The following is a 24,640-nucleotide window of genomic DNA, read 5'->3' as shown; positions in this document are numbered from 1 at the left end:
TTCTTACTGAAATCTCAGAGTGTAAATAGTGCAACTTTTATTGATTTGTTTTAAAAGATGTTTCTATGACAGTGCACGTTGCTGACATTGCTATGCTCACTGGCGAGTGATGACAGAGGATGAGGATGCAACAGCGAAAAACAAGCCTGTAACGAACCATCACACAAACCAAAAACACAGCACAACAATAAAGTCTGCAAGTGTAGTGATGCCTTGATGACAACAAATGATAAAACGTGTCGGCTGCACAGTTTCAAGTGTGGAAATGTGAAATTAAAACTGTGATAATTATACAATGTCAGCCCCGTCACGTGAGGCTGCGATGCCGGTTTGTGACTGTTTGATGTTGAAGCTCAGTTATCAAACTGCGGACTGAGAAGTGTTAGGTCCACTGTGACATCAGTATGTTAAGGTCTTCATGTTAATTTCACTTCTACGGGGTCGACATCAGCAGCTCAGCTCTGGGGCTTTTTAAAGGACAATTCCAGTGGGGTTTTTCAACTAGCTGCTGCCAATTTGACAAAACCAGACAGAACTGCTTAGTGCAGAATTGATTCATGTATTTCGATATTGAAATGATCATTGAAGTAATAAAAAAAATTAATCAAAAATACCAAACTGTTACCACTTTCCCTAATAGTGCCGATTTGCTTATTTGTTCCGTATTGTATCTGTAGATTAGAAGACGCCCTGTGGATTTTTTTGTAAACAACATCGTGTATAGATTCGTGGTTTCTCACCAGAGCACAAAGTGGATCTTGGAAAACACTGCAGAGCCAGTTTTATTTAGATCTGTCATGGTTGGCTCAAGAGTTGGATTCTTCACCTGTGTTGGCACACTGCTGTTTCTTGGCAGCTTGTGACTGTGTGAGATACTAAATAAAAACCAAGACCCACAAAAAAAACAAAAGAAAATCTCTTCTCTCTCTCTTTTCCTGGTAAAACTCCACAGGGGACCTTTAAATGTCTTTGGGTTTTGGAAAGATGCTGATGAAACAAGATTTCATGGCTCTGGGATATCTAGTATTTTTCATGATCATATATTTATAGAATAAACAAATGAAAATATATCAATTAATCAACAACATAACCGATAACGAAAGTATTCTTGCAGCCCTGGTATTCTAGGACGTGACTACCAACCATGTTTTGCAGTAGCATCACATCCATGAGGCTACACACTGCTCTGCTTGGTCGGGCTTGAAACTTGAGGCTAATCCACAAAGTGAGAACATGTCTGCACTCACCATTGCCTGGTGATGCCTTAAAGACACTGTTCATTACCACCACAGAACAATGATGCAGCTCTGACCTCAGACGTGACATCGCTGTGAGAATTCACCTGTTTCAAGTCTCTGCATGTCAATGTGAATCCAAACGCTGACGAGAACGAAGAAAAACAACTAAAGAAGAACAAACCGAAGTTAACGGACTTAACTGTGACTAAAACACCAGTTTCATTCTTGAACCCCAGCCCTGACGCTCACGTCATTATGGCTGCTGTGGAAATAACATCATCTTTACATCTTTCCACCAAACCAGATTTAATTAGGCGTCTGGAGACAAAAACACCATTTAGACTGAAAAAGGCACAGAAATGTGTTGTTTCTTTTTTACAATGACTTAAATCAAATCCTAAAACATTAAACCCACAAGCTTCACCAACAGAACAATGCAACCCACAGCTGTAGAGTTTAACTAATCTAATGCCTCTTTACCCGACACCCGATCCCCGCTGCATCAATAGTATTTCAAATCTGAAAGAAAAGTACTTAGAGAAGTACTTAATCCACCTGGTGGAAGTGCTCATAACTCTTATATCTCAATCTGATATTTTATCCCTTTAAATCATTTGAAAGAAAAAGAAAAAAAAAAAAAAATAGGTTCTTGGCCACTTTCATCATCTGGGTCCCCAGAAAAAAGTGATGAGAGAGCGGCCGCACTGTAAACGATTAACCACTGCTGAAGTGAGGGAGCTCCTGTTCACGTGAGGGAGAAAATCCTGAGAACAACGACGCACTCGGTTCATTTCCCTTCTCCTCGTGTGGAAATCAATGGAATCATTCATCTACACTTTTATCTCCTCTCATAGCGTCCATATCTTTGTATATGCATACTCTTTTCATCTAGTAAGAAAATATTTGTGAAAGGTTATATGGAAATATACAATTATTAATACAATAGAATACAGAGCTGTTGTGTTAAAGGTGATTAAAAAAACAGGTTGATTGTATCTCCCTTTACAATGCACGCGATCTCCTTGGTTTAAAGGCAAAAGAGGTAAAGTGTATAAGAAGAAGGCAGCCTGTTGCGTCGTCCAAAAGGCTGGGGCTCGAGGATTATGCGATTGCTTTTGCTTCTGGTAAGAAAGCCTCCCAATACTTAATCAGCTGGAGAAAGAAACAAAAAAAAAAACAGTCAACATTGTTTGGTTCATTTATAATCGACAGGTAAGAGATGGTAAATATTTAGAACAGACACAGTTAAAACATTTACAAACAAGTCAAAGTCAGATATAAAGCAAAAATTACCAAACATCCACTAGATCCATTTTCTCAAACATGAGCATTTGTTTGTTTTCTAATTTAATTTTAACACCTTGGTGGAGGTATATGCTCTGGGTGCCATTCTAGTTGAATCCTGTCACTGACCATTACGTGCATCCCCCCTCTGGAGAAGTTCTCACCTGTTGTTGAGACTGAAGCATGGATTCCAAGTACTTGATTATCTGTTGTTTGAAATTTTTGGCCTTTTCTTTCTGTAAGAGAAAATGTTCAAATTTTAAAGTACTGACAAACCTGTTCAGCTGTTCAGCGTCATCCAGACAACAGAAAGAGTATAAATATTGGTACCTCAAAGCGAACAACCTCCTTTCTCACAGTAGCAGAGACTCTGTCGAAGTCTCTCTCATACTGCGTCACTTTGGCCTCCCACTGTCGACAAGAAGAGTTATTAAGTCCCCACGTGAGGAAGCAACTTTGTGCCAAAGTATCAACAAATGAATCACTTGACAAAAAAAGTCAAAGTTTGTAAAGAAAAAAAAAAAAAGAATCACATTGTTTCACTGTTATAAACACTGTTATCATCGGCTTTTATCAGAGCAGACCGAATGTATAATATTTCATTCCCACTTTTGTCAGACACAGAACACAACTCTGAATCCAAGTGAACCTTTGTGCCAAATATGAAGACATTCTCTTAGATATAGTGTTCATGTGAATGGGACACAAACAATCCAAAACATCGTCCCTGTCAAAGTGACAGAGAACTTACACCACTGGTATAAGTGAAGCCCTTCTAAGAGGCCTCTTCATTATTTATACAGACTGCATCAAACCCAGCACTTTAAGGTTTCCCGGCCTCATCCCACTTATTTTCACTGTCGTACCTCAGCGATCTCCTCTTTGGCCAGCTGCAGTTTGTCGGGTTTGTTGGCCCACAGCAGTTTGGCCTCGGTCTCCCTCTTCTTCTGCAGCATGGCCTGACCATCCTGCCAACGCTGCCACGCCTTCATCCGGTGATCAAACGACCCCTGCAGGTCACAGACACTCACAGGATCACTTCATGTTTACATTAGCTCTATTTACTTTAGCTCTGCAGCCGATTCGGACTGCTTTTCAGGGCAACTTTCAAAATAAATGTCAAACCTTTATTTGCTGTCAAAAATAATGTTTAACTAATGTTTGGGAGGGAAGTGATGAGTGAAAAGGCAGCAACATGAAAATACACCCTCATACATCACTTGTAAAGTATTTAAAGTGGATCTATTAACTTTCCCATGCTTGTCTGCTTTTATGATTCACAAGGGGCATTTCATCTAAAAATAAAATTGTCCTCTCCAGGATTCAACACAACTACTTACACTAAATCAAAATGGAAGATTTGACCTCACTGCAGTGTCAGATTGTAGTTTATGTACTACTACTATTCCAAAACTTGTATCTTTGTTAACTTAGTATCAAAAAATACTGAAAGTTTGAGTCCAACTGAATTATGTGTGGATTCATAATAGTTAATTAATAGTTTATGGTTATTTGAAATAAAGTTTTTGGCTGAACTAAAAAGTATCAAGTCTCAATTACAATGGTTTGTGATCTTTACAAAAATTGCCATTTTTTCAATATGACATTGATATACAGTTATTTATTTAACACCCTAATATCGATATCAGCATTGTCCCACACATTACTGTATCACTGTGGATGTCTTTATTTGAGTATATGAGGAATGAATACTTCGCTGTGTAAAATAAGCCTCGATTAGTTCCATATTAAATTGTTCTCAGTACCCTCACGGCTCCGAGCAGACGGATGAAGTCAGCGATGAGCTCGGCGAAGCTGAAGGTGTCGTTTGCGGCCTGATCCTGGTGCAACTGCTCCATTTTATCCTCCACCTCTGCCAGCTGGGACAGAGCTCGGGACAGAGCCGTGTTGTCCTCTGCGCTGCCCAGCATGGCTGTACTCTTGGCAAAGCTCGCTGTGTTCAAGGACAGCTCTAGATGGGAAGAGCAAGCCAAATGTTAAACATATTCCACCAGTTACCACGTGGCAGAGAAAACTTGTTTAAAAAAAACATTTAGCAATGAATAGGACACCAGTATTTACATGCAATTCTTATAATATACTTTAAAAAGCAGGAGGCACAGCACATGGGATGTTTAAAAGGGTTTGAGGGAGACAAAGACATGTCACAAGGATTAAAGCCACAGCTTTAAGGATTTGAACATATTCCTACAAGAGGTCAAAGGCTCCAATTCCTGTTTAATATTTTCTCATCTCTATGCAAACAAAAGTTTGTGCCATCAAAATCATTTTAAGGTTGCACTTATGAGCAGATAACCAGGACTGGGTGTTATGTGATGAAGTATCTGTCACCAGATGGAGAGAACTGACCTTTCCTGTGGACGACCAGGGATTCGACCAGAGCGTGGAGCTTCCTGAACTGCTGGTCTGCAGACTCCACCTCCTGCAGCTTCTCCTCAAACCACTGGAGCAATACAAACTGTTAGTACAACTCAGCATCAAGGCCCCTATGTGTTTAAAATCCCACTGTTAACACATTTAAAAACAGCCTTCATGAATACTGTTAGTGAAGAGCCCTTTGACATTACAGCAACAAATACTGAGAGCAAATCACAGAACTCACAGTGGATCAATGACCAGATTAAATGTGTTTACAGCTCAACTCACCACATCTGACTCGTTCATCTTGATGGTCATTTTACTGACAGCATCTGTTGCTTTGTTTATCATTTTCAGGAAGCCGGCGCCGCTCAGAGCCTGGGTGCCCACTGCTCTGGGTAACTGAGGACAAACACACATACACACACCAGCTGTAATTACACTTAGAATCAATAATAGGTAAATGGCGGAGAGATAAAACATCCCTCCTCCAAAAATATCATCATGAATTAGTTTTGTGTTTTAGTTGTGTGCGTAGAAGTGTTACAATCTTAAGATCACAGTATTTTGATGTGTTTTGGGCAAAAAAAAAAAATCAAATTCAGCTTCATCTTACCTCCTCTCTCTCCAGGAACTCTCTGACATCTGGATCTTGGAGAAGCGATGGGTGATTAACCACCCTCTGGAGGTACCTGTTCAATGGTCAAATTGCAGAAAGAAAATTCACTTTCTTGCTTTTAGGGGCAGAGCAGCTTTGAGGTTTGTGGGACAGGACTTGTTTTTTTTCTTACCGCTCCAAAGCACCTCTTCTTCTCTCAACAAAGTCCGCAGATGAGGAATCTTCCTTTCCTACTTTCACCTTTGTCATACCTGTGCAAGACAACAGCCATTGTCACTGCTGAAGGAGATCCAATTCACACTTACACTATATGAGAAAATATTAGGAATCATTCAGTCATTCTACCCAGGATGCTCTTCTCTGGTGGCGGAGGCACAATGCAGCCATTTGGTCCATGTTTTTCAGAAAGCTTCTCATAGAGGCCGAGGAAGTCGCTGAAGCGTCGCCTCACTGTAAAGGTTTTGTTGCGGAACATGGGCAGTGTGGTCTGAAAGAGACAGTTTCATTTGTATGCATGTCTGGAAAGTCCCTGATTCTCGAGGACGTAACGCAATGGAGAAGCCCATGTCCCACTGATTTAAGTATTGCAATATTTTTTTATTCACAGTACTACAAGCTCGGTGTCTGTGGTATCATACCCTGAAAAAAAAACCGCTGTGTTGCATTGCTGCTAATACAAACTGAACATTTCCTGCGGCTGCAGCTTCACGTTAAAAGCCCCTGAATGGCAAAACACGAGCGAGGTAACCAACTCGTTTCAACCTGCTGCTTGGAGACTCATTCCCATGTGCAGCATACAATCAGATCCTGTTTATCACAGAGTGATGGCAGCAGGCCAGCTATTAGCTGCCTGCCCCTAGAATACTGTGAATTGAAGTCTTTGAGATTGTTACTGTAACTCTGGTGACTCAAGCTCTAAATTCTCTCCAGAACATTTCATGGGCGTTTCTTTTACGATACACTGACCAGTTACCACACATATTATGAGTAACTGTACTGACTTCCTCTGATTCAAGATCATCAACTTATGAAATAGTTTTACCTGTGTGGATAATTTGTAGGCCATGTAAGCATTCATCCCATCACCTGAAACCAAATAGACAACATTTAATGAGTTGGTGCAGAAAAATGGACACAAATTGATATAAATAATGACAGAATATTACTCAATGCAAGCTACATGTGGGTTTAATCATTGGTCTTGTTAAAGGAGCTTATCCTTGAGTTATTGAGAAAATCCATTTATTTGCTTAGTCGTTAGAAAAGTCCTTTCTCATAATTTTGAAGTAATACTTTGAAGGACCTCAGAATAACCTTTGCTTGCTTGAGGTTTACAGAGCACAAACCAATGTGCATGTTAATTGCAATACATTTAATAAAACAAATATTATTTATCAAAAATGGAATAAAAAGAATAAACCTCACCTATTTTTTCAGGGTCTTTGACAGAGACACAGATGTCAAATTTGTCTTCCTGCTCCTCTTCTTCCTCTTCATCCATCTGAAACAAATATTGAACAGAAGGTAAAAATTTTAGATTTTTGGGTTATTTGTCATAGTGGTCAAAAACAGCCTTCAAACTTACATTTCCAATGATAGATCAACAATCTGATACATCAGGGATCTTTAGAATTAATGATGTACAGAAATTGAAAGTTATTGAGCTCCAATAGTTTTCAGTAATCATTATGTTGTGGTCACAGTGGAAGTTTCACTCTGGCATTAGATATCTAGTATGTACCTCCTCGAGGGCAGCAGACTGTGACTTGGCGAGGCTGGCAGCAGCTGACAGAGAGGGGGCGGGAGCAGACGGTTTGGCTGTCACCTCCTTCTTCCTTTCACTGCGTGGGCTGTCAAGAGAAAGTTCCACTGTGGCTTCTGTTAGAGAGGAAAGGAGAGTAAAGAAGCCAGATGTGGGTCATCTGAATGTCTGAATGGAAACATGTACAGATGGGCCTTATTTTACCACCCTGGCCCCTTTATAAGTCAGCCAGCATGTATTCACATTTACACCCTGCATTATAACTCAATGCCGCTGTAGGAAGCATGTTGTTACACATTTTAATTTTTAAACTTATTCCATTATATTTTCTTTTGATTTTTTTTTTTTTTTTTAAATCTTAAATTTTTTTTACATTGCAGTTTTGATTTGTGAAAGTGCAACTTTACAATACAGGAAATGTCCCTCATTTCCAAACAGGATCTCTGGATCTGAGTCAGCAGAGCTGATGGGTCCCTGGTTACTTCTGATACCACAGCCGCTCTAGGAATAGTCATGGTTGTTGCAAAAAAACTCCATTTAGGTAATGTGAAGGACACTGGACACATTTCAAAGACAACCAAGCAAAATGGAAACTTTCAATGCAGCAGAAATGTTTTTGAAATCTTCACTTAAGAGTTGTGCCTCAGCACAATCCTGTCTCTGAGGTCTAATATACAGAACTCGGCTGTTAGACCTTATACAGAGAGACTTTCCAAATCTTGTCAGATCAATGCAGTCTACAAGGTGTACAATCATTTCTGATGATCAAGAGACATTGGAGGAGGCACCTAAGCTCATGTTAAAGTTTCATAACAAAAGGTTTGAATATTAAATGTAAATGAGTCCTAACATGCATGTAGACTGATGAGGTCAAAATATATGTTTCTGTATTGTAATTAAACCGACTAATGATGCCATTATCAAGGCAAAACAGTCGAAGAATCAGTTTCTTTCCTCTACTATTTTTTACTTTCATATTTCCTGTTGGATTGTGCATTGTTGAGTTTTTTATGTGAATGCCTCTCTTCCTGAACTAAATTGAAAGCAGACCGAATCCAACATTTTTATCCAAGACCGGTGAAGATATCCATTATGCACACATTGCATCAAGATCACATCAATATCTATGAATTATTAATATGAAAATGTTAACAGCGCCCTGTATCACAATGTTGAAAGAATTAAAACAATAAGACCTGGCCTTGGACCCGCCCTCTGATCCAGATCTGAAACAAAATTTTATGCATTCCTCCTTTGGTTTCACCCCACCCCTCCACAAAATTGTATTACAATTGGCTCAGTAGTATTTGAATAATCCTGATAACAAAAAAACAAACCAACGCAGAGAAAAACAGAACCTCCCTGGTGACAGTAACCATTCAAATGTATCACTTATGCAGGACACCCACAAAGGGACACAAAACAAAGACAGACTCACCATGTCTGCAAAGGTGAACACAATATTCCTAATGTCACAAAAGCCAATCCAAGCTGATATTGGGCATGAAGAGGGGTCCTCCATGTCTTTGGACAGTGTGAAAAGGCCAGATTACCCCCAGATAAGCCACACAGACAGAAAGGCTGCGGCCAAACTGGGATACGAACCAAGAACTTTCTTTCTGAGGAAACACTAACGACCTGTCAACACTAATGCAAAACAAACTTTGCAGCAACATTAGCAGCAATCCCTGGCGTCTGCCTCACCCAATAGTGCTTCAACCACAGCGTTCTTCTCTGGCATTTGACTTATCAACGATGACGTCTTTACAGTCTTTGTTGGAGCGTTTGCAGTCATTTTTGTCTTCTTGTCTGAATTGAGATATTTTTCAAACAAAGGAGGGGAAACTATCCATTCAAAATATCTGCAGTAGTGTAGAGAAGGCATGGAGTCTGATAATAGTTTGGTAATAGTTTTTTCACAGCTGACATGTTGACTTAGCAATGTAGGTGAAGCCAAGTTGTTCCTGATTACAACTCTGAGTCCCAGTATTCAATTCCATCATTACCACCTGAGCTTTTCCTACTTTCAGTGTCATCTGTGAAAAACATTCTGTGTAACCAAAGAATAAAAACAATAGACCCACCACCAAACATGTCCGACTCCTCTTCAGAGTGGACTCCGTTGGTCTTGGAGTTGACGGTGCTAGTGTTGCTGACACTGGGTGCAGTGGCGATGGCTTCTTCTGTGAAGATATCCCCAGGCTCCGCAGGGTTGATCTCTTGCAGAGGCCCAGTTATGTTGATGCCACCATCGGCAGCAGCAGCTTTGGTTGTGACAGTTTTCGCCTTCTGCTCTTTATTGATGGTTTTCTTTGACGTGGCACCCAGCGGCTCACCAAAAAGATCCTCGTCGTGTTCACCGAAGAGGCTCTTCTGTGGCTGCTTGGCAGATGTAGTCAGCAGCGGGTCTGCAAACAGGTCGCTTCCCTCATCCTCATTGAACAAGTCAATTGTTGCCATGCTGGGTTTTTTGGCCTCATCAGCGGGTGGAGTATCAATGAGTAGATCAACCAGAGGGTCAACGAATTTGTCAATGCCAGGTGGCTGTTGTGTGTTGCTGTCTGATTCACCACCTGAATTACCAATGATGTCAATAACTGCAGCAGTGGAAGTTTCTTCTACTTCCTGTTTCCCGTCGCCAGGTGGATCTGTCTCACAGCCTGTCACTTCACTTTTATCCGTTACTGTGTCAGCAGTAACATCTACTATCACCACTTCCTCTCGCAACGCCTCAGTTTCACTTCCCAGTAGGTCAACAAAATCATCCGAGGGTTCATCTAAAGAGAATACAGCCATGTCTTTAGCTGCAGCGGCAACATTGTCAGCAGCCTCTTCAGTTACGTTGTTTGTTAGGTCAACAAAATCATCCGAGGGTTCACTGACAACTTCACCTGCTGATTTGATTTCTGTTTGGCTGCTGACAGGCTCGAATAATGGATCATTCATGATGTCTGTGGGAGGCGTCATTAAAACATCACTAGGTTGATTGGCAGGAGGCAGTGTGGTGTCCATGTCGACCAGAGGAGGGTCGCTCTGGAGATAAGGGGGAAAAAGATTTATATTTATAGTATATCAAATGTATATAAATAGTACACAAATGTCCTGATATTACACTTCCATGTATTATGACTTTTCTGATTAAACCTGTATAAGGTCATACTTAGAATAAGCAATTATCGACTTAAGACTGTGGAATATTCTGACCTTAGTTGCATTAAGCAGACATGAATACGTCTTAATCACACTATAATGTCTTGTTGGAGTTTCCACAGCAGTTACCAACATTTTGACGTCATAATCAAGCTGCGCTCTATAAACAAGAATATGAATGGAATATCTATTAGCAACTTGTGCAAACATCCAAATTGAAACAATTATTCAAAATAAGGTCTATCATCAGAATATTGCTGTCCATGTAAACATAATCAGTGTCTTTTTTGTCCAACAAACCAGAATATATTTTTCAATCAAGTCAAATCACACTGAGAGGCAGAAAAACATCAAATTTGCGTGACTGGAACAACTGAATTTGTGGAATTATGACTGGCAAATGATAAATATGATTAATTGATAATCAAAATACCGTAAGTCAGTGATTCAGCATTCAACAATCCTATTTTTGGCTTGTATTCTCAAAAAGTCACAAGGATCAGATTTCTAGTTCAGACATTTCATCTTACCAGAAAGGTCAACTACATTAAACTTTGCCAAACACTTTCTGCATCATAATCAAAGTCTCTTGCATTCAGTTGTGTGGTCTTTAAACCCCAAACACATGTATTTTCACTATAATATTACAAAAAACACAACTTCCACTAACTCCTTATGATGATAAGGGGCTTTGACGGTTTGAAGTTTTAAGGGATCTGAAGATTCTAACAAGTTCTGTAAGTACTTTGAGCAATGGCGGATATGTTGTGAATGGGGCTGCTTATTTCATGTAACTCTAGATTTAGATTTTTTTACTTGTTTAACTCAATTCTGAGATGAGCTCAGATAAGAAAACCACATACATGACTTCAGCTAGAGGCTCTGTTACATGTAACATCCAGAAATGCTGACCAATGTTTTCCAGGCAGGAATGAGTCCAGCTCGCAAAAAGTCAAAGACAGCAACTTTGCAGTCTTTCCTCTGAACCTTGACTGTGGGAAAACATCCGGGCTCTGACCATGTGACCACAGCTGACTCACATGACATGAGGCAGCCTGAGCCAACGTTTAACCCTCATTCAAAAAAGGTATCTGCTTTTTCAACTCTGTGTTTAACATGAAGTCACAGTAACACCGCCATGATAATGTCAGCTCTGACCATCGAACCTCACAGGTCGCTGAGATTAAACTCCTGTTTACTTCGCCATCTATATGCATGGCCTGCACACACACACGCTGAGGACTTTGATTTGGGGACCAGATTTTGGTTTTAGAAATCTGCACAGACAACATCGACTAATCATTCACCCAACGGGTATCGCAATTAAAGTACAAATTATTTTATTATAGACTGATCTATATAATGGCAAATACACCCATCATTACATTACAGAGGCGACATCCGCAAAAAAACAAAAAATTATCAAAGCATTAATACATTTGCATTATTACCAATCCTCACATTTGAAATCTGTGAACAATCAATGTTTTTACATTTCCACCTATTAGACATAAAGTAATGTTGTATTTAAGACTGTGATTTTTTTTAAATATTTAATCATTTAATCTATGAATGGTCAGATCTTCAAAAGGGACTATGATATAAAATCTGGTCACATTTACTTTTGCTTGAATAATGTCTAGGTCTGCAACCACTGACTGATATTTAGTGTATAAATAGTGTACAAATGTAAAATAACTTCTCAAACTCAAACACCTGATTTGTTTTTTTCTTACCACAATAACTAATAAGCTCAGTTTTATATGCTCATTTACTTGATACAACAACAGTAAAAGCAAATATTGGAGTTCACAGTCTAATTATTTGGTGATAAAATTAAATCCCAGCTTTGTCACGAACTAAAAGATTGATCGACTTATCATTGCAGCTCTAAGAATGTAAATATCGGTAAAATGTCAGTGGACTAGTTGTCTGTCGATCATCTAATCAATGAATCGAGCATCATTCCATCTCTAGCTCGTCATGTGGTTTCCTGATTGACTTGATCACATCAACCAGTTTCTTCACAGAAAAACGGTGACTCAGTTTCAAACCTCCATGTTGCTGTGGTTCTTTAAGTTGCGGTAAAAACAATAAGTGTCATTAGGGCTGCACATGTCCACATTAACATTCGCAGTGATCTCTTTGCGGTAAAAGCAGCCAAACTAAAGGGAAACTTGCTCAAAGTGTCATTAGCATTCTCGGTTAGCTAACTAAGTACCATTAGCAGTAAACGTCACTTGGTCTAAAACGAGAGGCCGAGGATCGAACACCCAGACATACCGGGCTGAGGAAGAGATCCTCCCCGTCCTCTTCATCACTGTCTCGGCCTCCGACGTCTTCGGAGTCCAGCACATCTTGGTCCTCGGAGTCGGGGAACGGAGGAGGACTGCGCTCTGAGCTGGTCGCCATCTTCTATCTTTCTTTTTTTTTCCACAAACACAAGGGGAGGTAACGTCAGCGGCTCACACGGGCTGTAGCACGGAGGCTAACAGGCTGTTGCTGCTGCTGCTGCTGCTACACACCCGGGCTGGAGCTTCACCTCCACACACTGACAACAGGAGCAGGGTACAGGAAAGCGTAGGCTCGGGACAGGGCAAGGAGAATCCACCGTTGGCTTCTTACTTCCTGGTCCTCCTCCTCTTCCTCCTTCTTCCTCCTTCTCCTCGTCAGGTTAGCTTCGATCGGTGTTAGCTAGAGGAGCAGCAGCAGTCATGGGACAGATGAGGTGTGGACCGGGACAGGGGTTCAGCTCAAGTTAGCTCATGTGCACACACAGAGCTCCGTGCCCATATTAGACACATCCGACCTAGAAGGAGGGGATGTCTGGTCACAGGCCGCCCGAAGATGTGGAGGCTCGACGGCCGCTGCTGCTCCGCGGAGGTAGTCACCTGGAGCCGGACGAGCAGGACTCAGACGAAGGTAGAAAAGTGTGCCACTCCATCACTTCCGCATTCACGTCGGATCACACCAGCGCATCAGTACTCTGAGTACAAGCCCTGATGGCATGGGTTTATTTACAACACTGAAGTAACTGCAGCAAATAAGTACATATTTACAAGCACTGCTCTTTTCTTTATTATTTACTTCAGTATTGCACCTGAACATATGTTACCTTTACTGGGTTTTTTCTCCCATTTCTCATTATTTAGTTGATCAATAGGAAATTAATCTGCAGTCATTTTAATTCCAAAAATGTCCCAATATAATGATGACTAAGATAGATGTTTATAACGCCCCTTCTAAGATGGCCGTTCCTAAGTGCTTTACAAATAAGGACAAATGAAGAATCTAAATTTGAGACAGCAAATGAAATAATACAACATCATTTAAAAACAAGATATAACTGTACACTATAACGTGTAGTAGCACACAGTAGAGCTCAATCCTCTGCCAAGGTCCAACAGGCGCTTTACGAAACCACATTTGAATTCACTAGATCTGCACCAACATGCACACACTCATAAATGGCAGCCCCCTGAACATGACAGATTTTTTTGTTTCATATATATTCATTAATTATCCAATTATTAATTATCCAAATCATTAAAAATGTTGAAAAAGCGGTGACTTGCAATCCCTGCATCTGCTGCCCCCTGATCCAGGGCTGCAACAAAATGTGTGGATTCTTCCCGGACGCATACCTCACCCCTCCACCAAGTTGCATAGAAATGTGTTGGGTTGTTTTGTATGCTAGTGACTGACTGAGTGACTGACTGAGTGACTGACTGACAAATGCAGATAGAAACATAACCTCCTTGGCGGAGGTAATAAACTGCACAGATAAAAGCAAGGCTTTCTGGAAAAGGTTCATATGGATCATAAGGTCAGGAGCCGGGCTATGCAGAGCCTTAAAGGTAATGATATCTTAAAATCAATCCTAAAACAAACAAGGAACCAACGTTACATGGCTAAACAGGATTAATGTGATTGAGCCTCTTAGTTCCAGTTAAAAGTAGGAAGAGAAAACCATACTTACCAGTCGTCCTTATCAGCAACCATTTACCTTTTATCCATAGCTTCATATGCAGCACTAAATTAAAACTCCAATACAACTGTTGTGTTTATATCTCTTGTACCTCAAGCTTCTGTTTCTCCAGACGTGTGCGTGTGTTTTGTTGTATCACAGGTGAAATCATCTTTGACAGGAGCACGTCAGACATGCAACATGAGCCCGGGGGAAGTGCAGAGAGAAAATTAACATATGAGGAAGCAATGGAGGAAGCAGGTAAACCAACAATGGTTTCCTCTGTTACTGTTTTTTATCATGCTCTTGACCATGGGATGTAATATAAAAGTGAAGTGAAGCCAATGTGAAAAGTCAACATACGGTGTTGTTGGATCTCACTGTAAACTACCTGTAAAATTCAGCTGAAACATTTATAAAGATTTATAGAAAAAGAAAGATTTTGCTTCCATAATGAGCATTGAACATACATGAACTTATAAAATAATTTGGGTAGATCGGCTCATATCAGCCGATTCATAAATCTACTGAGCCTTTCACAGACGTATTGTTATCAGCATTTATGTTATGTGACATAAAAACGTTCATTTTAATCCTTTTACTGAATAAACGCTGCAGACAAGATATGCATCTATGTTTACATTTTACATAAAACAAATATTATTAATTCAAGTCTGTATATTGTATTGTGTGTATTGGTTGTGTGTTATTGTTATCTATGCCAACAAGGCTACGTTTGTCCGTTTGTAAGCAAGATTACACAGAAACTACTGGACATATTTCCATGAAAACTCAGGGGGCCAAACCCAGCATTTTATTTTTCACTTTCTTTAACATTTTGAGATAGGGTGTTTTCAACATCTCTGTTGATTTCTCAGAGAATAATTCATGGATCCTGATGAAATTTGGTGCAGCTTGATTTGGAAGTATGTGCTCTGTAGAGTGCCACCCTAGTTTTTATTTCTAGTTTATTTATACTTAGTTATGCTTAAACATTAAAATATCGAGTCTTATCTGCATTTCTCTGTCATCGTGGTTTGATGTGTAATTGTTTGTTTTGTCTTTGTTTTCCACAAAGACTTCTCTCCATTAAATTAACTCCTTTGCTTTTGCCTCTCAGGTTTCGGTTTGTTTCACTGGCTGCTGTTGGTGGTTTGTGGTTGGGCCAACGCCAGCGACGCTGTGGAGATTCTCTGCGTATCTTTCCTCCTGCCAACGGCTCGCTGCGATCTGCTGCTGACCTCCTCAGACATGGGCCTGCTCACTGCCAGCATTTTCCTGGGTGAATCACCGTCACATTACATAGACCTGAGCTGGTTCACCTGTGGCTGCAGTAACTGAAAACAGAGGACTGTGTCACCTTTCTCATATTTCCTTTGAATATGTAAAATAGAGTTGTCTCAACGGCATTAAAATGTAAATGAAAATGTCAGTGGGACACAAAAAGATTAAAAACTAGTTTTCAAAATCTGAACTTTAACTTTAGATCTTCTCGAAAAAATGAATTCAAGCATGTAAGTCAGTAAAGTTTAAAAAATCAGTATCATGTAATACTTGTGGGAAATTCAAAAAACATATAAAAGAGTTATAATCATCTAATGACATTTGTGACCTAAAAAATAAAACAGAAACTGTCCGACACAACTAAAGCAAAATATGAAGAGATTGAAACAACCATAGCAACTCAAACTAAACTGAACAGAAACAGTATTATAAAATAAAAAGAGATAAATATAATATTGTGCCCCCAAAAAGCATAAGAAAAAGAAGTAGAATTTGAATCAATAATAATAATTCTTGACATTTAACGAAAATATTTGGTAAAGCACAGAACGTTATTTTAAAGAAAAAATATTATATGACCGTCTTATCATGCTAATATTGAATCCCCTTTTCCAGGAATGATGGTGGGTGGCTACATGTGGGGTTACTTGGCTGACCAGAGGGGGCGTCGCAGAGTCTTGGTTGTGTCCCTGACAGTTAATGGGGTGTTTGGAGGTCTGGCATGCGTCGCCCCGTGGTTCTGGCTCCTGCTGCTGCTGCGGGTCATCAGTGGCATCGGGTAAGCGTATTGATTAATCTAAAAGTTATTTTCTCAATCCAGCATCTTTTACTGCATATTTACCACAAATTTACTTCATTTAGTTTAACAAGTTTGTACTGTGAACACGCGTGAAAGAGATAAGCAGGCAGCAATTCCTCACAATTAAGAAAGTGAAAGTGAAGTTTTTTTTATGGCTCAAAGGTGATTGGGATGATTGATTGATTATAAAAATAGATGCTGATCAGTAAACAGTAGATGAATGGATTTATTGAAGGAAGAATGCACACCACAAGTCAAACAAATAACCTAGAATGACACTCAGTACAGCACATACCTCTGTCATGGCCCAACAGTCCCCTTAAATTCAATTAAGCTGCACTAAATGACACAAACTCATATCAGTTCATTAAATGTGCCTGGTTTTCTTCATCAAGATCAATAAATTATTCCCTATACAAACTAAAATGCCTTGAAACATTATATCTTGCAATGTTAAAGAAAGGGGAAAAAGAACCTGGATCTGCACAGAAATGTGCTGCGTTCTTTCCTGACCTATACCACATCCTTCCACCAAGTTTCATCATTCTGTTTCATCATTCAGTGAAAACATAACTTCCTTAGTGAAGGACATAAGCAGCGTTAGTGCCAGCATTAGACCAACCGGTGTCATTTTTTTGAAATGTGCCTCCAAAATGAATCTGTTGTGGCAAAACTAGCTGGATTTCAAAGAATAAAATTTAAGGGTAAATGTTTTGTTCTTCTCTTCTGTAGGGTGGGCGGGTCAATCCCTGTTATCTTCTCGTACTTCTCAGAGTTTATGCCCCGACTGCGGAGGGGTGCAATGATCAGCTGTCTGGCCACTTTCTGGATGGCAGGGAACATCCTGGCTGCAGGTGGGAAGAACAGTGATAGTGTTTCTGTGTCACAGAATACGTCATTTAATAGAAGTCCCATGCAACAAGTACTGCCACCAATTATACTGTGAAAAACCTCAGTCACATGTTTGGTGTGCATGTTATATCTTTTTATGTTGTTGAGCCAAACAGGACACCTAACAATAACTAAACAGAATATCTGTCATGAAGCATTTACACATCACCAGATCATGTTCCAAAGTATTAGTTTCTTATTTTGATTAACTAATACATTGATGTAGTTCGAATGAGTCCTAATGTAGCACCTCATTATTTTAAACAAGATATCAAATAAATCACTGGCTTGCTAGGGGGTGTGTATGTTCTAGGATTTCCTCATACTAATTATACTAATAATTATTCATCTGCACAATATTAGAAAAGAGATTAAGGCTATAATCAATATTGGTTTAACTCTGAATCCAGGACTTTTTGGAAGGTAGAGATAAAAACAGTGAACACGAGGATAGTGACCAACCCCAACATCATCCATCTTTGCTCATGTAGTAGAACACTTTATTTCTATTAATTTTCTGTCTCTACAAATAGATATTTAAGGTGAAATTCAGTGTCTTTCAATATATCACTTGGCTCAACACATAAGGGGGATGCCAAGCCAGAGTAACATCATCATGCACATCTGAGAGGAAAAGGAGGAAGAGAGGGAGCACGTAACAGTTGGGCAATATTGACATAAGACACAAATAAATAAATCCAGTGACTGAGAGTTTTTGTCTGCAGGTCTGGCCTGGCTGGTGATTCCCAGTACCTGGGCACATTTTTCTCTGGGAACACTGGACTTCCAGAGTTGGAGACTGTTTGTGCTGCTCTGCTCCATTCCCAGTCTCACCTCAGCCTTAGTGTTCAGGCTGCTGATGCCAGAAAGCCCCAAGTTCCTCATGGAGGTGTGTATTCAAAAAATGTGTGTGTCAGCAGGATCTTTTTGTCCTGATGTGTCTTTCCTATTTCTACCCCCGTCTCCTCCAGGCTGGTCAGGAGAAAGAAGCTATCCATGTTTTCAGATTGATGTTTGAGCTGAACATGATGGGTAAAGGAAAATCTTTCCCGGTATGAAATAAATACTATTCTTTTGGTCCTATATATCTTGTCTACAAATATAACTGGTTTTGTTTTATTTAAACTCTGATAAAGTAAAGAAGTGAATGGTTTTGGTACAAAGACAAAACAATACAATTTATCATGTGAATGACAAAAGACCCAACTGATATTACACTAAAAGGATGAATTCATTGTTTTGCAAAAACAGTGCAATACACATCTCTTTTACTTATCCTCTAATATTCTATAGTACTGTAAGTATAATGACTGTACTGTGGATCTCCTGCAGGAATTTGGTTTGTGTACAAGCTCCAAGCACAGAGAACTCGAGGAGACCAGTGCTCAGGGTTCATATCGACAGCGACTCACCATTATTTTGAAAAAGGTAACATCACTCACTCAGACAAAGCCATGATTGGACATCATAAGAGCTGCAGGATTACACCTATCCCCCTAATGTCACCTGGAGCCTTATCTTCTTTTACTAGTACATTATCTGAGGGTTATTCATGGTATCTATAGCAACAGGACAGTATCAACATGCTGTAGGGGCCGAACATGGGCAGAACGTAAGCTCTGGACCCTAGTTACCCTCCCTGTGCAGAGTGTATAGTTTCTCTGTTCTGTTAAATTTAAAAAACGAACTAAATGTCCTGTCTTTCTCCTCCAGCTTCTGTCCCAACTTTAGTTTTTGATGATCTCATTTATGAATAAGCGCACAACGCATCAACTGAGATAGAAAATGTGTGAGTCCACAGAGCTTATTCTCACGTGCAACAGAGCCCAGGTCTCAGACACACAGACTAGAGAGTGAAACTGAATTTTTCTCTTGTGAGAGAACTGCTCTTAATGCCACTCGTGAGTACTCACAAGGCTGCACCTGGAACTATGAGTTTTACGGACTGAGTGAGCATGAGGCAAATAGCACAGAAGGCAACTCCACAAGGACTCAATAGAGCAGAACACTCACTTAGAGAATGTTTATGTTAATATGGGAAATGTACATTTGTTTGTTTCATTATGAAACTGCTGATCTGAAACATGATCCGATCCGTGACTTAAAACTGATCCGATCCGGACTTAAGTTTTGTGATTGCCCCACTATTGATAAGTGCTGATTAATTATTTCCTCTTTATTTCTCAGTGACATTTGAAATCATTTCTGTGTTTTACCTGCAGGGCCTGGTGCCCATTAAACAAATGTTTAATGGTTCCCTCAAATCCAGGAGCATCACTCTGCTCATCATCTTCTACTGCATCGCCTTTGGGTGAGAAATCCCATCTTCCTCTCCACATATTGACTTATCAGCATCTGTAGTGAAGTGAAGCAAGATCTCTTTTATTCTTCTGTTGTCAGGATTGAGAAAGACTTAAAAAAAACAAGATCAGGACTTGTTTTCTAATCCATTCCAACAATACTGATGTGATAAATCCACTACAATTTGCACCTTAAACTGTTTAACCAGAAATTGTGTTATTTAAAATTTAAAACTTCTCAAAAGATGATTCTTCAACAACTTGCCTGTAAGGCTTTGTCAAAGGATAGTGAACAGTTAGCATGGGTTGTTCAAGGATAGATATATTAAAACCGAAAACGATTTAACTAATAAATTCTGCATGTGTGTTTGTAGTTACTATGGACTGTGGATGTGGTTCCCAGAGTTGTTTGCGAGAGTTGAGGAAGGTGGTTCGCCTTGTGCCAACGTGTCCATCTCATCTCCTCTTCAAAACCAAAGCTGCTACCCGGTCAAGACAGCAGGTGACTTCCTTGGATAACAAAGTCAGCTTTCCACCTTCTCCCTCCAGTCATTGAACAGAGAGCTGAAGATGAAGCTCAATATTATACACGAATTCCGATATTTTTCACCCTGGTTACTTTATCTATAAATGTGGCTGTGTAAATGAATGCCACATGACAGCAGTGGCTGCTGTGTAGTCCACAAAATGTCCTCTAACAGTTCCTTTGTTTGCACGTCTTGCTCAATGAGAAGGGGCCAGGTCATCTAGTGCTTTAGACACAAATGAAAGAACATTCAACTCAATCCTATACTAAAACTGTAAGTCAAGCAGGGATGCAGGTGAGATTCTGTCTCTCTTCTTGGTTCCTGTCATCAGTCGAGTGGCAGCATTCTGCACAAGCTTTCGATGCAACAGGGATGATTGAGCTCAAAATATGGTTAGGAGGACTTTTCTTTATTTCACCCTCGCCTTCTTTCCTGTATCTGTTTGTCGCCTGGCAGTGTACATGGAGGGCTTCATCATCGCTGCATCAAACCTGCCGGGCAACATCTTCACCATCCTAATGATGGACAGCACTGGAGGAAAGATACTATTGTGTGAGTCTATTGTTGCGTGCATGTCTGAAGGTTTTACATCCACTCTCATCAGTGTCTTCTCACACTGCAAAAAACAATAAGTCTATAACAAGTCTTTTTAAATGGTGAGTAAATATTTTTTCTGAAAGAAACCTCAGTTGTTTTTTTTTGGGTCGGGAAAGAAAAGAGTAAGAAAATATGCTGACATATTTTTACCCCACATCGGTTTTTTTTGTTGGTTTCTCCAAAATAGGAATGAGAAGATTACCGGCTTAACGATTAACCAAAGTGAAATTTCTGACTTTGTGACTTTGTGAAATTCATCATTAAAACCCCAATTTATTACCACGGTGTAAAGCTCATGGTAAAAACTGTCCAGCATCAACCACAGTGAACGACGGTGTCACACACAGGCGCACTGGCGCAGCATGCAACGTGTTTGTATTTGGAGCATGTGTGAAGTTTACTTTGTGTTTGGTTCATTCACTCTAGAGTTTATGAAACATGTATTCAAACACATTGAAAAAATGTCCAACATTTTACGCACACATAGTTGAACTGCTGCACACAACACGAGACATAACAGAAACTGCATGTTGTTACAGCATGAACAAATGGAGAAGTGCCACTAGGTCACGCTGCTACACTGTGAACGCTAACGCTGGATAACTGATTTGAAATCCCGCCCTTCTTTGCTGTGTCTCCAGGCTTCAGCTTGTTGGTGTCCAGTCTGAGTGTCTTCCTCATCTATGTGGTCCAAACCAAAGTCCAGAGTCTGATCCTCTCCTGTGTCTTCAGTGGCGTGTCCGTCATCGCCTGGAACGCCCTCGACGTGGTGGGAACAGAGCTTTACCCGACACAGCTACGGTACCTTGTCTCAAAACTCAACATATGTTCAATAGGTCCAGGAAAGCAGCTTAAAGGGATAGTTCACTGAAAAATGAAAAGTCACTCATTATCTGCTCACCACTATGCTGATGGAGGGGTGGGTGAAGTGTTTGAGTGCACAAAACACTTCTGACGTCTCAGGGGTAGACGGCGATGCAGCCAAATCCAATACAGTTGAAGTCAATCGTGATCTGTTCAGACTAGATAAAACAACAGAAAGATTATCACATGCTTCCATACTGCTTGTGTGGTGTCATCCAAGTGTCCGCAAGCCCCGACATTCATATTTGATCGAAATGGCGTCATTTACACCATGTTTTGAGCATAAATATCCTCTGATTCTGCGATCACATACCCTCGGGCACATGGAACACTGCACACACTCTCGCCCAAGGGCACACACAGGGTGCACGTTTGAGTGGCTGATAAACAAGGATTTATTTCACAACTTCAAAAAAGAAATAACCTTTGTAAGTGTTTCATGTGAAGGGGAAGTGTAAATTAAATGTGTTAGACCTCAGGATTTCCTTCAGGTGTTGGTGAGTAACTATGAATGTTCACATATCTTTATAAGAAAACATAGTATGGTATTCATTTATTTTGGTCAGTGATTATAGAATAACATTTCTAATAAATAGTTTTTGTGGGTTTTTTAACCAAGAGACCTGTCAGTGGATGTGAAGGTCTCAGATTGAACTTTCACCTCTTCAGGCCTCCAGACATCAATATAACAAACTGAATCCAAAATACTGACAAGCATTGTTAAAGGTCACATTGGACAAAAGTCAGCTAAATGTCTTCAAATGTCTGGAGTTTTGTACAGAATATAGTGTTCATCTTACAGTGGAGTAAAAAACAACACAGATTCTCAAATGTTGCCATCTCCTGTGATTTAATCTCTCTCAGGTCCTCGGCTCTCGGCTTCTTCACAGGCGTGGGCCGTGTGGCTGCGATCATGGGTAATGTAGTCTTTGGGAAGTTGGTGGACACGAACTGTGCCGTGCCAGTGCTGCTGGTCTCTGCTTTGCTGCTGACCGGAGGTCTGGTGGCTCTGCTGCTGCCACAAACCAGACAGGCTGAGCTCACCTGATGGCTGACATTTTATATTAACAAATTATCATAAGGAAGGGGAGTGGGGGATTAATGCTGTGCCCTTTGTCACCCCTCTTTGCCTTTTTATGGTGCCTTATCTAGAATACCATGAAAAAGCAGTAGCAGGCCTTCTTGAGTGAGAAGGAAAAGAAAGACAGTTGAATGAAAATCCTAACCAGATGTGAACTCTCAGGAATACTTTAAAGTTTGTTAGCCTTTAAACTTAACTCTAAACAAAAAGCTTATCTTTTGAGAAAAAATGTCCCATAATGTTGTTGTTGTCAACCTTGACATGAAAAGTTTCTTGAAGGATGTTTCAGGCTTTATGTGGTATGTTTGGTCACTCAATGGTTTTGGGTGAATCATTAGATGCGATGTGGATTATTAATTAGTTTCTTAGCAATAAACCAAAGATTTCTAGTTTCAGGACCAAAAGAGGTAAAAGAAAGAGCCTGCGTGGCCACGTTTACAATCACCTTCTATTTCCACCATTGTTTCTGTATCAAAATACTACTGAAGCACAAGTAAATAAACTCTACTTTTCATGTCAGCAGCGTCTTGGTGTCCTTTCATCTGCATGTGCTATCAAACAGCTGAGCCAATCCCAGCTGACACTGGGCAAGAGGAAGGGTACACCCTGGACATGTTCTTCAACAATGTGTGTTTTATAATACCATTCTTAGCTCACACAAACACAGGGAGGACACACACAGAAGTACAAATGCAAAAGAATAAGAGTATGTCACCACAGGCAAAAGTCCTGCATTTAAAAACCTAATTAAGTAAAAGTAAACAATCAAGAAATACTTTAACCCCGTACATAGCAAATGGCAGCTTAGAAAATGTAAACAGGACGATGAGTGAGGTGCCACAGGGTCACACTTCATGACTGATATGAAATCTCACCAGCTTGCAGCCTAGGGAACAACAACTACCTATGGCTTATGATGTACCATAGGTGAAGTTTATGTTCTTAACTTTTTAGAGTGGAAGATAAGATAAGAAAAAAGGCAATAGACTAATAAAAGTAAATCATAAAAATACAGAATATGTACATAATATACAATTTTCACTATGGAAATTTGTAGATATGAATAAAGTGCAGTGGCACAGGATAATTGCATGAGGATGTAAACAGTATTTGAGCATTTTGGAGATGTTGAAATGGACAAATCCATATATATGCATATACAGACTGTTTACATGTATATAGGCCAGTATGGTATACAAAATGAATATAAGTATAATATGCTATGTATATGTAATGCTTATATGAAACTATTTATTTAGACTGACACTACTTTAAGTTGCCTTTTGAGTCTTTCTCTTAATAGATATATATATATGAATATATGGAATGACACTTTGGATATATTGAATGAAACCTTGAATATATTGAATGAAACTTTGAATATATTGAATGAAACCTTGAATATATGGAATGAAACTTGACTGACGTCAGACTTCACCGCAGTGCCTGCGACCATCTTGTGTAACGTGTGGATGCTATAGCTAAAAGTGAGTGACAATGAGTTAGTCCGCTCACAATCTCGTTGCAGCAATATTAAACTATGAGGACATCAGTAACACACTGGCGAATGCGTGTACGGCCCAAAATCCCCCCGATGGCCCCGCCCAATGCCGTTCAACTGACAAGGAAGTTTGCTCCCTTTTTAATCGTGGCAGACCTACTGCAACAGGCAGCTGTTTATCAGGCCAACCTCAGCATGTCTTCAACCTCACAGGAGAGCCCCACAACACCCCGTGTACAATCTCCACCCGTACACAAGGAAGGGCGCAAGACACTGTATGGTTAGCTTGATATAGTTTTCAGGTGATTTAATGAAGGTAAAACACAGTGAATGGCCATGCGTAATGGCACATATATATATATATATGTGTGTGTGTGTGTGTGTGTGTGTGTGTGTG

At 40.0% G+C, this 24,640-nt stretch overlaps 2 protein-coding genes across 3 annotated transcripts; one reads left to right on the top strand and one right to left on the bottom strand.

The window, feature by feature from the left end:
- snx1a (sorting nexin 1a) lies at positions 1-14,433 on the bottom strand. Of its 2 annotated transcripts, none has more exons than XM_069528988.1 (15): positions 14,412-14,433; positions 9,367-10,315; positions 7,262-7,398; positions 6,946-7,021; positions 6,563-6,606; positions 5,866-6,007; positions 5,693-5,771; positions 5,518-5,593; positions 5,190-5,303; positions 4,893-4,986; positions 4,289-4,494; positions 3,389-3,532; positions 2,853-2,933; positions 2,687-2,758; positions 1-2,390 (listed from the first exon to the last, which is right to left on the bottom strand). In XM_069528988.1, the coding sequence occupies exons 2-15, from the start codon at positions 10,292-10,294 to the stop codon at positions 2,340-2,342; spliced, it is 2,244 nt and encodes a 747-aa protein (XP_069385089.1). In that variant the 5' UTR covers positions 10,295-10,315; positions 14,412-14,433; the 3' UTR covers positions 1-2,339. The 2 variants fall into 2 exon arrangements, with proteins under 2 accessions (XP_069385089.1, XP_019934438.2); XM_020078879.2 differs by lacking the exon at positions 14,412-14,433 and adding an exon at positions 12,716-12,858.
- sv2 (synaptic vesicle glycoprotein 2) lies at positions 13,214-23,261 on the top strand. The gene is made up of 13 exons (XM_020078880.2): positions 13,214-13,354; positions 14,562-14,660; positions 15,520-15,681; positions 16,299-16,461; positions 17,215-17,336; positions 18,099-18,262; positions 18,345-18,425; positions 18,706-18,801; positions 19,596-19,684; positions 20,048-20,175; positions 20,657-20,752; positions 21,439-21,598; positions 22,526-23,261. Exons 1-13 carry the CDS (start codon positions 13,255-13,257, stop codon positions 22,707-22,709), a joined length of 1,644 nt encoding a protein of 547 aa, XP_019934439.2. The 5' UTR covers positions 13,214-13,254; the 3' UTR covers positions 22,710-23,261.
- The last annotated feature ends 1,379 nt before the right edge of the window (positions 23,262-24,640 follow it).

Source organism: Paralichthys olivaceus, chromosome 7, assembly GCF_024713975.1.
Source record: "Paralichthys olivaceus isolate ysfri-2021 chromosome 7, ASM2471397v2, whole genome shotgun sequence".
Lineage (NCBI taxonomy): Eukaryota > Metazoa > Chordata > Actinopteri > Pleuronectiformes > Paralichthyidae > Paralichthys > Paralichthys olivaceus.
This window is presented reverse-complemented; position numbering and strand designations above follow the sequence as displayed.